Genomic DNA, 16438 nt, shown 5'->3' with positions numbered 1-16438 from the left:
CTCCAGAGTCTTTTTTGCTACATGGGAAAAATCGATCTTTTCACTATAACTTGTAAAGACTTTTAATTAAGCACATATGTAGCATTTATTTATGTGTTTCTCCCCTGGGGGAATCATTAGCAACTTGACAATAAGGGTTAGTCCCTCTTTGTCTTTATAGTACTGGTATCTATTTTATATGTACTCCATTTTTTTACTGGATAGTTGAAGATTTCTAGCACCAGGAAGAAAGAAGATACAGTTTCAGTGCTTTATTCCTTTGTTTAGTACTGGGTTATGAACATGCTAAAGTTCAAACTCTTAGAGATATCAATTGTAAAATTAAAAAATCTTCAAAGTAGTCATGATTACTTACATAGACTTGAGCCCTGTATTTGACAAGGCAGCTGGCGCCAGCCTCAGGATTAAACTTAATTTCAAAGTCATAACCTTTGGAATTCTCAGCACCTTTAGGAATGAGTTTTAATTTTCTAGCTGATTTGTGATACTCTGCTAATTGTGTTTCAATCTGTAAGAGAACACAAAAAGAAATGTTAAAGCAGCCCCATTCCATGTGGTTTTTCAGTTAGCATTTCTGCAATTTTATATAAAACATATCACACCTATTTTTAGTAGTTTAGTAATTCAGTAAGTTTTAGTAGTAAGGGTAGCAGTTTTAAAATATACCACGAAGATAAGGTTTTAGTAACACTTAAATTTACAGAATAATTAAGACTATCATTAATTGGTATGTAATATACTACCATCTTCCATTTATCTGACAGCTTAGAATAAGAGTCCATATTTAAATTTACTTTTTGAAGTACCAGATAAAGAAACTATGAAACATGTAAAACAAATCAACCTTAGTTTTGTTAATGTACAAATTAAAACATTTCATATATCCAAAATAAGTAGAATGTAATCATTTAAATCTGACAATGTTATTTTAACTGTATTGATAAAAATATTTGAGTAATATATTTCACACTTCCTATTCTCATTGCTTCTGAGCTCTGTTCAAATTAGGCCATCAGAAAGGCTTTTTCCTCTAATAGAGTCCCCTAGTTTTTCTTTTCTTTTCTTTTTTTTTTTGAGACAGAGTCTTCCTCTGTCGCCAGGCTGGAGTGCAGTGGTGTGATCTCGGCTCACTGCAAACTCCGCCTCTGGGATTCAAGTGATCTCCTGCCTCAGCCTCCCGAATAGCTGGGGCTACAGGTGCTTGCTACCATGTCCTGCTAATTTTTTGTATTTTTAGTAGAGATAGGGTTTCACCGTGTTAGCCAGGATGGTCTTGATCTCCTGACCGTGTGATTCGCTGGTCTTGTCCTCCCAAAGTGCTGAGATTACAGGCATGAGCCACTGTGCCCGGCCAGAGCCCCCTAATTTTTCTAAACGCTTACCGTGTTTTATTTTTCTTCATAGCAGTCATCACTACCTGACATATATTTGTTCATCTCCACTTCCTGAATATAAGTTCCACGAAAGCAGCTCTATCCTCAGCACCTAGAACAGTGCTTTGCATATAGTAGATACTTAATATTTGATTGAATAAGTAAATTTGGAGTCTGGGTGACTTGTTTTTAATCTGCTTCCTCCATTTAACACATAATTTCTCATTGTTACTACTCATCCATAAAAATCAATTTGAGTAAAGGAATGCAACGGTAAGAGTACACACTGAACTTGCCTAACTAATTTGCAATTTCCAAAAATGCATTAGATCTCAAAAGCAATACTACTGATATACTAAATTTAAGATTTTCTATTAATGAATCAGAAATCATTTCAGTTACTATATTATAATATAGTATCTCTCCAGGGACTACTAAGTATGTAGGTCAATTAGTCCTTATACAAAATGGTCCCAGGAGTAGTTTTTTTCTGTTTTTCGCTATCTTAAAAAAAAAAAAAATCTAATGAAAACAGCTTTCACAAGTCAATGAACTTTATCATGACTAAATGCAAGGAGATCAATTATATGGCAAATGTGTCTCTGCTTTTTCCTTTTCATGTTCAATTCAGACAGAGAAAACACAGTTTCCTGATGAATCTAGATGCGGCCTCAATGTCTATCTCAACAAAGAATTCCAGAAGGGAACTACAAATCACAGTTGGCATGTGGAATAAAAATTAGTCCAGAAAAAAAGATGATGGATAAAATGTTTATTTAGGTCTTTTTATTTTTCGAGACAGAGTCTCACTCTGTTGCCCAGTCTGGAGTGCAGTGGTGTGACATCAGCTCATTGCAACCTCTGCCTCCTGGATTCAAGCAATTCTCATGCCTCAGTCTCCCAAGTAGCTGGGATTACAGGTGCACCCCACCATGCCTGGCTAATTTTTATAATTTTAGTGGAGATGGGGGTTCACCATGTTGATCAGGCTGGTCTCAAACTCCTGACCTCAGGTGATCCACCTGCCTCAGCCTCCCAAAGTGTTGGGATTACAGGTGTGAGTCACCAAGCCTGGACTTTTTTTTTTTTTTTTTTTTTCAAAGAGTCTTGTTCTGTCATCCAGGCTAGAGTGCAGTAGCGAGACCTTGGCTTACTGCAACCTCTGCCTCCCAGGTTCAAGTGATTCTCATGCCTTAGCCTTGAAAGTAGGTAGGATTACATGTGCGTGCCACCATGTGAGGCTAATTTTTGTATTTTTACTAGAGATGGGGCTTCGCTATGTTGGCCAGGCTGGTCTCAAACTCCTGGCCTCGAGTGATCCTCCTGCTCTGGACTCCCAAAGTACTGAGATTAAAGGTGTGAGTCACTGCGGCTGGCCCTATTGTGGTCTTTTGCATCCTGCCACCATCCTTTAATATCCCCTTTATCAGACTCTCAGGTGCTTAGTACTGTAAGGCTTTCTTCCCACTGTCAACAGCCCTACTCTGGCCCATCACCAGGCCACTGCTTACCTACTTCCCAGATTTTTTTCTCCTTTCAGCCTGGTCCTCCAAACCAAAATTGTTATTCTTCTTTAGTACAGCTGATTTTAGTTAGTTAAACTCAGAGTTCACCTAATCCAGAGATTCGTAACTTCTCTTTTCCCATAGTTTGAGGTAAGGTACATCCATTAATATTTATTGAAATAGCTCATTTCAGATTCACCAATCTAGTTTAATCACACATCATTTTATAAATGAGCAAACTAAGGCTATGCGAGGTTAGAAGATATGCTGAGGTCACACAGGTGGGTAGTGGCAAATCCAGGGCTAAAACCCAGTTTTACCAAATTATAAGTTCAAAGACTTCAGGTTCACCACCACAGGCTATTTCTTAATAGATGTATATTTTTCTCCTTGATACATGGGGACAGAGATTAGAAGGGTCAGGAGGATGAGGAAATAGTATTTGATTAGTGTTGCCCACTAGGCAATACTAGTTTTTGCTTCGATTGAACAATGTTTTTATTTTGTAACAATAGTGATTAGTATATGTAACAAATACTGTACTAAGAAAAGTGATGGAGGTATTAGGATTTTAAAAAGCCATTACTTTTTGGAACAAAAATTGGAGACTCAATTTTTCTTAGTGAGGGTTAGACTTTAGAATTACATCTATCAATAAACATTGTAACTAAAAATACAAGGATAAAAAACTTCAAACCAAAACTTAAGTTTGAAATTCTCTAGACTCAATTTCTCTTCATTAGAACAAATGCTTTTTAAACACATGCTTTCTTTCTTTTCCTTAAAAATGATCACTGTGGAACAATCTGATAGAAAAAATGTCCCTAGACAATGTGTTAACTTACAATGTTTTTTTGGAATAGATTAGTATCATGTATATCATTATATGGAATCATTAAGAAAAAGTTCATTTACACTTATAGCTATATGTAAAAGAGGAGATAGTGTATGGTAAATTGATTAAGGCAGGAGTATAGAACATTTATAAAAGATTGCCTACAAAAATAAGGATAAACTTTATCTAGAAACTCATATGGTCAGAAAGTCCATTTTATTGACAGTGTTGGTTAAATTGTTAGTGTATTACCCACAACACTGAAATTAAGTTGAATAATTTGCTTCTCTCATGCCGAGGCCCAGACCCACATATATAACAGCCTATTACATATTTTCACTTGGACATGGATATAACACATCCAGCCCCATTCCTGTCTCACAACTTCTTCCTTCTCTTCTCTTGCCAAGTGAGTGGTACCTGCCCAATTACCCAAGCCAGACAGGGCAATCACTTCCTCCTTCTTTCATCAAGTCTTATTCACTCTACCTCCTAAGTGATCAGAATCCACCTACTTCTTTGAATCCTTACTATCTTTTAGAGAATGATAGCAATTTCTTACTAGATTGCTGCCATAGATATTTTCACATTATCAGAAATAAGATCTTTCTAAGATGTACCCATATCTGTTTAGAAATTTTAAGGCCTTCTTAGAGGTTTCTGCATAAAGTCCAAACTTCTAAACATGAAAAGAGTCTTCATCCTCTGGTCTATGCTTATCTTGAGTCACATCTCTTGCTCTGTCCCCCTTGCTATTAAGCTCTAGCTGCCTGAAAAACTTACACATCAGACTGTTTTCTCTCTGAACTTTCCCATACATACTTCTTTGGCAAATTCCCTACCTGTGCCATGCTAACCCTTCCTTATGTTTCCCAATTCAGTTCAGTTGTTCTCTCTTTAAGAAATCCTCTTTTAAAAACTTCTCAGCCATCTCCCCACACCATGTACACTAAATTTGGGCTAGGTATACTATATCTGTCCTCAGTACCCTGTGTACCAAATATCTATTGGAGGTCTCATTTCATGGGAGTAAATGCAAACTCAGTTGGAAGTTTTTGAGGGGGAAGTCAATGTCTTATCTATTTTCTCTATGCCCAGCATAAGTGACACACAGCAGATGTTAAATCCTAATGTTTGAACAGCAAATAGGTGAATGAAGGACTCATTTTCTTTTCTACAGAGTAAAAGGAGTGGGACCTATAAACATTATTTTCATAGTTTTAGAGACTTTTTTGCTTATATTTTGGTTAAGTTATAAAATATAAATTAACTTGAATTTGAGAGAAATTGGGATATTACTGAATTGACATAAAGGGATGAGTATTTCATTAAAATGTTAATGCTAATGTTTTACTTCTTAAGCCAATTTATTCTACCCACTGACTTCTTAATTGGGACAGAACTTTAGAAAGGTCAGTTATGGTGAGTTGCTACTCTGGAAATGGTATGACATACCGCTTCTTTGCCTCTGGCATATTTTATCTCCTCATTCCACAACTTCTGTTGTTCAGCCTCCAGTTCCTTGGTTAATTTATTAATAGTCTGCTGCAATTCATTTCTTTCATGATTTATTCGCTCAATATCTGCAACTGAGTACTTCTGGTTGTCAACAATATTCTGCAGTCGAGCATTCTCCTGTTTTATTGCTTCGCATTCTAGTTCTGTGTTGGAAAAAAAAATTAATGTATCTTTAATTCCTACAAAGAAACAGATGCATCATGTAGTAGAGCTAAGATCTAAATTTCCAAGTCATATACATACATACATATATACATACATACATACATATTGTGTGTGTGTGTGTGTGTATTCTTTTTGAGATAATTCTTTTTGATCTTACTTTGTTCTTAACATTCTGGAAGATAATATAATTAAAGTTTTATGTTAAGAAATTTATTTCACTATTAGCTTGCTATGGTTTTTAGAAAGTACTAAATGAAAAAAAAAATGTGGCTTCATACATAATGAATGCCATTAAGAATTCCAGGTTTATACATGAAGCCACATTTGAACGGCCCTGCATGGGGCAAAGGGACACTTGAGGCTGAGGCTCCATGATACCACGAGGTGCCAATATTTAAGAGATTATGGCATTTGAAACTCACAATGTAAAAAAAAAATGGAACTTTTGAAATACTGAGGATCACTCCATTGACCTTCCTAGAAAAAAGATCTCTAATTTCATTAATAAAACATGAAAAAGGTTAAGAAATCTCCAAAACAGTTGGCTGCTTACATAAACAGAACAGTTGGACAAGGTGAAAAGCCCAGATTAAACCACATAAGGCGATCTATTTTAGAAAGTTAATCATTCCTTTCTAAATCCTTGTTACAGGAAACACAGTCCCCTAGAAGTAGGGATTGTGCCATGGCAAATAAGAAAATGAACTGACTTGTGCAGGCTACCTGTCTGAAAAATTAAGCCATAACAGTTGAGTCGCGCATATTTGGTTAATTCCAGTAATTCTGGTTCTTCCCAGACAGAAAACTTATCATCAAAACATAGTGAGTTTTTTTCTAAGGTTTTTCAGGACCATGAAACAATGTCCAAAATTTTGTTCAACAGGAAAATTTTGGATTTTTTTCTTTTTCTGAAAAAGCTCATTGAATGTAACTTTAACTTTCTGGAGAAAGAGAAATATAAGTGAACTTGTAAGCTTATTTGGTGAGGATAGAAGGGTTTGGAGTTGTGGTAGATTGCCTTCTTGTGCTTACCAACAGCTTATGGAAGAAAGCCAAAACACTTGGCTGTTGTGTAGACTTGTTACTTCTAGTAAAGTCACTGCTTTAAAGCAAATTTGAAGAATATATAATAGTTGATTTAAACTGGCTTCAATGGCCAGGTGCAGTGGCTCACGCCTGTAATCCCAGTGCTTTGGGAGGCCAAGGAGGACAGATCACCTGAGGGCAGCAGTTCGAGACCAGCCTGGCCAACATGGTGAAACCCCGTCTCTACTAAAAATACAAAAAAATTAGCCAGGCATGGTGGTGCATGCCTGTAATCCCAGCTACTTGGGTGGTTGAGGCACAAGAATCACTTGAATCCAGGAGGCGGAGGCTGCTGTGAGCTGAGATCACACTATTGCATGCCAGTCTGAGAGACAGAGTGAGATTATGTCTCAGGAAAATAAAATAAAATAAACTAGCTTCAAAGAGTCATAAAAAGGTGGTGGTCAGAATTATCATCCAAAACAAATTATAAACAATGGAAATATTCTGATTATAAAACAATTACGTGGATTGTAGGAAATCCATAAGAAAATCATCTTACTTTGGTTCTAGGATATACTGGTAATATAGCTATGGACGCGGATGCTTATTTATTACAGTCACATTGAGAGATTTCATCTACTAAAGAGGATCTGATTATTCAAAACATATTTGGACTATAGGATTTACAAAAAAAGTTATTGAAACTATTTTTTTTCTTTAAAAGTCCACATAATTAAACCCTTAATGAAACCCTAACAATCTACTTCACACTGAAGTGGAAAAATATCCAAAAAGAGCAGCTTCAACTTTAGTGAGGTAAAAGTACACTGTGAAGACTGTATGCCTTTGGGATATGTGGTTATTTGGTAACATTATTTAAGAACTACTAGGTCTTAATGCAGTCCTGCATAAGAATAAAATTTATACTATGTGAAGAAATGCCAAGGCGAGTAGATCACCTGAGGTCAAGAGTTTGAGACCAGTCTGGCCAACGTGGTGAAACCCTGTCTCTACTAAAAATACAAAATTAGCTGGGCATGGTGGTGCACGCCTGTGGTCTCAGCTACTCGGGAGGCTGAGGCAGAACTGCTTGAACCCAGGAGGCAGAGGTTGCAGTGAGCCGAGATTGCACCCTTGCATTCCAGGCTGGGTGACAAGAGTGAAACTCTGGCTCAAAAAAAAAAAAAAAAAAAGACTGATTACTATAAGAACCACAAAGGCCAATCACTGTGAAATCTTTAAAGATTTTCTTTTACAATAAAACACTTCAATGTGTACAGCTGTTTTATGTTGAAAAGATGAAAAGTCTGAAACATCACAGAAAAAGAAATCCTTACACTTGAGAGGCAGTGTGTCTCTGTTAATGATCATTCAGTTCAAATGCTTTCAATACTCCTGCATGATTCTTTGCAATAACTGAGAAACATCACAAGTTTGTTTTCTCACAGACATAAAAACATTTATATTAAAATATATCAGAGTTTATTCATATTTTACTGACATTTTCAGTGATAACCATACCAAACTGGTTAGGTTTTTGCTTTCTCTGTTTACCAATAGTGTTGTCCGATCTTCTGTGACTCATGGCCTATATAGAATATAGCAACATTTTTATAGCAGGCTGGGATGAATGGATGAGAATGACCAAGGGGTCAAAAGAATCATCCTGAGGGCATAGAGGATTGGTGTTTTGGTATCTTGGTTTGTTACAACCTATGTGCAGCACAATAGTTGGGAAGATCCACATTGCCTTAAAGTAAATTCATGGTTGGATAAAGTAAAACTTTCTGCATTTATCACAGGCATCTGCACAAAAAATCCACAATATATAGTATTACAAAATGTATGTAATCCAAGTACTTTGGGAGGCCGAGATGGGTGGATCACCTGAGGTAAGGAGTTTGAGATCAGCCTCATCAACTTATAGTAAAACCCCATCTCTACTAAAAAATATGAAAATTAGCTGGGTGTAGTGGTGCATGCCTGTAGTCCCAGCTACTTGGGAAACCAAGGAAGGAGAATCGTTTGAACCCAGGAAGCAGAGGTTGCAGTGAGCTGAGATCGAGACACTCTACTCCAGCCTGGGTGACAGAGTGACACTCCGTCTCTAAAACAAAAACAAAAACAAAAACAAAAACAAAATAAAATTTATATATGTCTCATCCACTCACATCATGAATGGCTTTACATAATCAAGAAAGTTCACACACTCATTCAATAAAACCATCTTAGATGAACAGTTATCAAATTAATGTCTCAAACTAAATCACTCTGGAATGGCAAATGATTATTTCTCTCTCACTATTGAGTCTGCAGCTATCAGAAAAAAGTTCTCATAAGAACAAGAAGGATGTATGACAATTCTCTTGATCATATGTTGACAAGAAAGATAAAGTATTAGTATTATAAAGTATTGCTTAATTGCCTTCTAAAAATTGTTATAATACGAATTTAGTTCAAACTTCCTTGTCATCATGGAGAATAAACAAAGGACATTGATTAGGGGCCAAGTGTAAAATAGGTAAAATATTTAAAGAGTTGGTTTAGAGCAAACCCAATATATGTAATCAGAGTTATTAGGAACAAAAAAAAAAATAGATTCAGCAAATAACCCTGGTAATTACTAGTCTTGAGTTGACAATCAATACTTCATAGAACAAGAGTTAAATCAAATATCCTAAGGTCCATGTACACAACTCCCACGTGGGACAGACATAGCCTGTAAAATCACAAAAGAAACAAACAGAAGCAGGTAAAGTCCTGGGAAAATAGTATAGTTGTCAATAAATTTATTTTTAAAACTACAGCTCAGTGGCCCTGTGACTTGTAGATACCTTCCTTTACTCTACTTCAGTCACTGCAGAAGCATCAAGCAATTGCATGTGCCATAGTGTTTTCCGGAATTTTATGACTAAGATTTCCGTGTTTATGAAAATAAGCTTACAAGACATAAGATATAAAAGAGCTTTCTTTAGTTGTGCTTTTCCCCAAGAATTGTAGTACTTGCAGCTTTAATTCTGATTTACAGTTTCAGCTGCTGAGCTGCTTGGGCGGTAGTGTTGGAGGACAGCCAGACCAAGACAGGCAGAGATCAAGAATCTGGCTTATTAGAGCCAAGCATGGTGGCGCCCACCTATAGTCCCAGCTACGTGGGAGGCTGAAGTGGGAGGATTATTTGAACCCAGGAGTTCAAGACTGGCCTGGGCAAAATAGCAAGAGCTCATCTCAAAAAACAAAATAATCTGGTTTATTTGGTTGATTAATTACAAAGTGGAATAGAGTATATATATTTGTGTGTGTGTGTGTGTGTGTGTGTGTGTGTGTGTGTGTATATATATAAAATATTCTATACAACCTACTAGTCCTTACATGTTTTCAAGCATTTGGTTTTTTGAAGCCAAGAAGGGCCTAACCTAAGAAACATGCTGCCTGAATATAGAAATATATATAATATATATAATATTCTATACAAATACATATATTTATTTCTATATTGAGGCAGCATGCTTTCTTTCTATATATTACATACATATAGATATATAAAATATTCTATTATAATATTCTATATGTATATAATAGAATAGATTATATACATGTATTAGAATATTCTATATGCATATAATAGATTATATACATATAATATTCTATAATATAGAATATAGAAATATTATTCTATATAATACATTCATTATAATGTATATTATATATATTATTCTATATATTCCTATATTCTATATTACAGAATATTGTATGTAAATAATATTCTATACACACACACACACACACACACACACACACACATATTCAGGCAGCACGTTTTCTTAGGTTAGGTCCTTCTTGGCTTCAAAAGGCCAAATGCTTAAAAACATGTAAGGAGTAGTAGGTTGAATAATGGCCACCTAAAAATATAAAGTTCTATCTCTCTGGCAACTGTGAAATTATCTTATTTGGGAAAAGGTTCTTTGCAGATGTGATTAAGTATCTTGAGATGAAGAGATAGCCCTGTATTATTATCCAGGTGGCCCCTAAATCTCATCATAAATGTCCTTACAAGATAGAGGCAGAGGGAGATATTTCACACAGGTAGTAGAGTACAAACACACAGGGGAGAAGGCAATGCAAAGATGGAGGCAGAGATTAGAGTAATGTGGACATAGCTCATTAATGCTGCCAGCCACTAAAAGCTGGAAGAGGCAAGGAATAGAACCTCCGAGTCCTTGGAGGGATGCAGATCTGCTGGAACAGCCTCTAGAACTGTGCGAGAATACATTTCTGTTGTTGTTAAACCATTCAAGCTGTGGTCATTTGTTACAGCAGCCTTAGGAAACAAACATGAAACACACTTAAAATGTGGTAGCCTGCTCTAGGTATGTACCACAGAAGAACAAAAGATATGAATAATAAAGCTATTTTTACATGCAACAAATCTCACACAAGTTCACATTCCAGTTTTTTAGCATTAGCTGTGCTTACCTACTCTAGCAATTTCCTCATTGAGACCATTTAATTTCTGGTCAAGAATGGCTGAATGAGACTCCAAATTGCTCATGTATGCCTGATACTTTTGAACATCTCCTTGTAAGGAAGCTTTCAGTTTTCTCAACGACTCTAGACGATTCTTTAAGAGAAAAGAATGTAAGTTTAGTTATTTTCAATAATCATTCCATACTTTAAAGTAAAGCAATATTGTTTAAATTTATTTTAGAGAAAGGCAGATTTGGGTTTTCCTTTCACTTTTAGAGGGAGCCAAAAGAACTAAATAGAAAAAAAAAAACAAAAACAACCAATGGCTAGAGTTGAAATAGAAAAAAAAAACAATGGCTAGAGTTGAAATAGGAAAAAAAAAACAATGGCTAGAGTTGAAAAAGCACAAAATTCAAAATCTGGTATTTTACAAAAACAGTTTGAGTGCTTCACTAAATAATTCAGAAAATAAAGTTAGATATCTGGATATTAACGTTTAGCCCTTAGAAAACTCAGGATACAATATACTATATAAACCTATTTATTACCATTCCTTTTGCACTACCTGCAAAACTCAGGGCCTCTTGTGACTAATGCTCCCTAGAGGTATATAGCATGGAGCCTTTGTTCAAAAGTACTTTTGGTCTTAAGTAAGCAGGTGAGAATCTTTCATCATATTCAGAGCACCATTAGTCTAAGACTGATAGACCACAAGGGAAAACAAGGCTCCATAGATACCAAACATGTTTTCATTGGGAGTTCCATTATGTAAAAATTTAACTTTTAAAAAGCTTAATTTTTAAATCTATTTTTTAAAAATTTTGATAAAGACAGTAACCAACACCCAAGAGTCTAAAAGACCTCTCAATTAAGTGTGTAAACATGTTTACTAACCGGTTCTTTTTCTCTTTCTTGTTCCAATCTTGCAATCTGTTCATTCAAGGCTCTGTTTTCTGCTTCTAATGATTCCAGCTTGAAAGCATCCACATTAAATAAATCCTCTGGAGACAAAATCCGAAAACTTCTTAAGATCTCAAATCTGCCTAGAACACTCTTTCCCAGGTTTTCACCATTGCTGGCTCCCTCACTTCCTTCTGGTCTCCGCCCAAAACACTATCAGTAAAGTACATCCCATCTTTGTAAAACAGCAAACCCTTTCCTTTACTCCACTGTACTTCAACTCTCCTTGTTCTGCTTGATTTTTCTCCAAAGCATTTATCACCATTTGACTTATAGTTGTTCATTTCATTATTTTCCAATTTGTGTCTATTAAAATTTAAGCTCATAAGGGCAGAGATTTTCATCCTATGAGATTACTGTACCCTCAGTGCCTAAATGGTGGGTGGCACATAGTAGGTATATAATAAATATTTATTTGAATGAATGAATGCAGTTTTTATGCTTGGTTAATTACATACAGAAATATCAAATTACTCACTAGATGCTTTGATCACTCTAAATTTTCCTCTCTTAATTTTGCTCCCTTTCCTATGTGAACAAGCTAAAATTGTCCTGGTTACTCTTTAGGAAGATACAGTCCCAGGGGACTATAAGGGAACGCTTTCCCCTTTGTGCTAATACTGGCAAGGTGATACTCTCTGGTTTTGATTGATTCCATTGTCTTTGGAGGAATAGCTTCACACATCCTACATTTATCTATTTTACCTTTCATTTTGGCATTTTATATACAAGGCTATTTCAATAGAAGGAACAAAAATGTAAAATAATACCTCTGGAATGTTTTAGAGTTCACTAGTAAATACTGTATGTCATTAGGTTGCAAATGAGTAAAAAAAGGAGTTTCCTTACATATTTGGAAATATAATGTCTTGTTAACTTTTTGCCACAAATTTTGAAAGAGATCTTAGGTCTTCTGACTAATTGGTACTTTAATTTCTCAAATAGTAAGCGAGGACAACATAGGGATATGATTCCCCAAGAGGAATAACATTTGCTAATTATCTTCTGTGCTTCTGGTAGCGTGTTTGGTACTTTATTACACTGTCATGACTGCTGCTAAACTTTGTCAGAGAAGTCAAGTATTTTATTAAAGCTCCACAGACAGTAAGAGGTTATGCCTCAGGTGTGGTTCCAACACTAGTATTCTTTTTGCTTAACTTCTCTCTACCAAAGAAACCAAAAAGATAAAAATCAGTAGGCATTCAGATACATTTAAAGTAAGTAGCTCATATGAACACTGGATATGGTAAATAAATTATCACTGTGTGAGCAGAGTTAAATGACCAAAAGCAAGCATATTCAGAACGAGAACACTTACTTAGTTTTGACTGCAGCTCTGCATTCATCTTTTCAAAATTGTCGGCACCACTCATGAAACTCTCATAGCATTTTATGGTGTAGTCCAAAAACAACTATGGGTTTAAGCAGATTTTAAAAACAAAGTCATGATTCTCTATGTGGTTTGTTTCACTTTTCTAGGTGGGAATTTAAAAAATAGAAATACTAAGTAGTCAGATGAACTATAAATAAAAGATAAAAATCTGGGCTATATAATTAATTATGTGATACACACTAATTTAGTCTGCTACTTCTAAATTTGAATAATGAGGATAAAATAACACCTAAATTTGGATAAAGACAATATTTAAAACCAGTAAGCCATACCTACAGAATTTTGAGATGGTCAAACAAGGAAGCTTATTAATAAATGTAATTCGGGAGAGAGATCCAAGATGGCTGACGATTAGCAGCTCGGGCACGTACCTCCCAGTGAAAGCGCAAAGAACAAGAGGACGCCACACTTTCAGACGAATATTAGTTGCTCACGGACCAGGAGATTCCCAGTGAAGGAGCTCCACGGGTCGCCAGGGCGACTCTTGTGGCCGACGTGGCGGTTTTGCTGGTGCCTTAGCACGCCAGTTCTTGGTGCAGAGTCCGGAGATTCCCGGGCAGAAAAGCACCATCAATCTTAACACCGCTGTTTTGGCCGGCTCAGTGGACTGCTCAGATTTCGGTGCAGGGAATCAACAAGTTGGACGTCAGAGACCCAGTTAGAAAGTCGGTAATTATAAAGACGACAGACGGACAAATATATAATGAAGGGAAGAAACCAGTGTAAAAAGGCAGAGAATACTCAAAATCAGAATGCCTCTCCCTCTACAGGGGATTGCAATTCCTCATCAGTAACGGAACAAGGCTTAATAGATTACACGTGTGTTCCAATAACAGAAGCAGGTTTCAAAACGTGGGTGATAAGAAACTTCTGTGAATTAAAAGAACTTGTTCTAACCCAATGCAAAGAAACTAAGAACCTTGAAAAAAGGTTTGATGAAATGTTAACGAGAATGGACAATTTAGAGAAGAATATAAGTGAATTGATGGAGCTGAAAAACACAACACGAGAACTTCGCGAAGCATGCACAAGTTTAAACAGTTGAATTGATCAAGCAGAAGGAAGGATATCAGAAGTTGAGGACCAGCTCAGTGAAATGAAACGAGAAGACAAGAATGCAGAAAAAAGAATGAAAAGGAATGAGCAAAGTCTCCAGGAAATATGGGACTATGTGAAAAGACCTAATTTACGTTTGATAGGTGTACCTGAATGTGATGAAGAGAATGAATCCAAGTTGGAAAATACTCTTCAGGATATCATTCAGGAAAATTTTCCCAACCTGGCAAGGCAGGGTAATATTCAACTCCAGGTAATACAGAGAACACCACAAAGATATTCTTCAAGAAGACCAACCTCAAGGCACATAATCGCCAGATTTATTAGGGTTGAAATGAAGGAGAAAATACTAAGGGCAGCCAGAGAGAAAGGTCAGGTTACCCATAAAGGGAAACCTATCAGACTTACAGCAGATCTCTCAGTAGAAACCCTACAAGCCAAAAAAGAGTGGGGACCAATATTTAACATCCTTAAAGAAAAGAACTTTCAACCCAGAATTTCCTATCCAGCCAAACTAAGCTTTATGAGCGAAGGAAAAATTAAATCTTTTGCGAACAAACAAGTACTTAGAGAGTTCACCACTACCAGGCCTGCTTTACAAGAGCTTCTGAAAGAAGCACTATACATATAAAGGAACAACCAATATCAGCCTTTCCAAAAATATATCAAAAAGCAAAGAACTTTAACACAATAAAAAATTTACATCAACTAATGGGCAAAACAGCCAGCTAGCATCAAACGCCGGTATTAAACTTATATATATTTTAATTGGATAAAAAGCCAAAACCCATCGGTATGCTGCATCCGGGCCCATCTTACATGCAACAATACACAAAGACTCAGAGAGAAGGAGGAAGATTTACCAATCAAACAGAGAGTAAAAATAAACTAATAAACAAAAAGCAGGAGATGCAATTCTCGCCTCTGATAAAGTAGACTTTAAAGCAACAAAGATCAAAAGAGGCGAGGAATGACATTACATAATGGCAAAAGGATCAATGCAACAAGAAGAGCTAACGATTCTATAGATCAACGAGACAGAAAATTAACAAGGATATTCAGAACTTGAACTCAGACCCGGAACAAATAAACTTAATAAACATTTATAGAACTCTCCACTTCAAATACACAAAACATACATTACCACCTCACACCTATTCCAAAGGTGACTATATAATTGGAAGTAAATCACTCCTCAGTAATCGCATAGCATTTCATAGGTTTAAATTAAATATTGGTTGGCTGTTTGTTTGTTATCTTCTTCCCTTATTCCTTCCTGACTACATCATTAAGTATAATTATCAGTATAAAAGAGGTTTTCAATACCCATTACTAAATTGCATTCTAGCCTGGGCAAGAAAGCAATACTCCCATTCTCTCTCCCTCTTTCTTTTCCTTCTCCCTCCTCCCCATTCTCTCTCTCTCTTTCTCTTCCTTTTTCCTCCTTCCTATTCTCTCTCTCTCTAAAAAAAAATTAAATAAATAAATAAATAAATAAATAAATGTAATTCAACATAATATGCATAAACCTAATCATCTTTAAGAATAAAGCACCTGATGAAAAATTTAAATAAACTGCTGATCATCTAAGTCCAACTGAATTGACAAGGTCTAATTGTAAAAACCCAAATGTAATTAATGAAGGCTACAATTACATTGTAACTTCAGGCTAAAAAATGAGTTGCATGATGAGTAGCAAACTAAACAGCACAATACTAGAATTCTTAGCATTTATTCAAGAGAAAATAACACTATATTTTGCATTCATGAAATTTTTTTGGTCACTGAGAATGTGGACTTTATGAGGCAAGAATGGCAGATCAGAATTTTCCATAGCCTAGATGAAGTAAATATCCCTCAAGACAAATCAATTCCCTTCGTGCTAATTTGTTGCTTATGATGTGAACTTGAAGGGGGTACCCTGAAAAGGTAGTCTGAGTATTCCTGTAACTGGAAAGGTGGATCACTGATGGTAAATTAATACATTTTCATTCTCCTTTGAAATAATAGCTCAGATAGCAAGAATAACTTTTACTGGTTAAACCTTTAGGATGGCTGTCAAGACATTTAACTTTTTTTTTTTTTTAGGTAGGGCCTCACTTTGTCACTCAGGGTGGAGTACAGTGACATGATCTTGGCT

General features: G+C 35.9%; 1 protein-coding gene and 1 pseudogene across 1 annotated transcript in view; one reads left to right on the top strand and one right to left on the bottom strand.

Moving 5' to 3' along the window:
* NDC80 (NDC80 kinetochore complex component) overlaps positions 1–16438 on the bottom strand; it is a 56431-nt gene that overhangs the window by 23957 nt on the left and 16036 nt on the right. Inside the window, exons 8-12 of the mRNA XM_021672410.2 lie at positions 13168–13261; positions 11784–11890; positions 10899–11043; positions 5169–5374; positions 356–508 (exon numbers count right to left, since the gene is read on the bottom strand). Coding sequence (XP_021528085.1) covers positions 356–508; positions 5169–5374; positions 10899–11043; positions 11784–11890; positions 13168–13261 — 705 coding nt within the window. The remainder of the gene's footprint in view (positions 1–355; positions 509–5168; positions 5375–10898; positions 11044–11783; positions 11891–13167; positions 13262–16438) is intronic.
* Positions 5801–7051, top strand: LOC105713170 (KATNB1-like protein 1; annotated as a pseudogene).

This window comes from Aotus nancymaae, unplaced genomic scaffold (genome assembly GCF_030222135.1).
Source record: "Aotus nancymaae isolate 86718 unplaced genomic scaffold, 86718_ANA_hifiasm-v0.15.2.pri h1tg000020l, whole genome shotgun sequence".
Taxonomy (NCBI): Eukaryota; Metazoa; Chordata; class Mammalia; order Primates; family Aotidae; genus Aotus; species Aotus nancymaae.
Note: the sequence above shows the minus strand (reverse complement) of the source record. Positions and strands in the feature narration are given on the sequence as shown.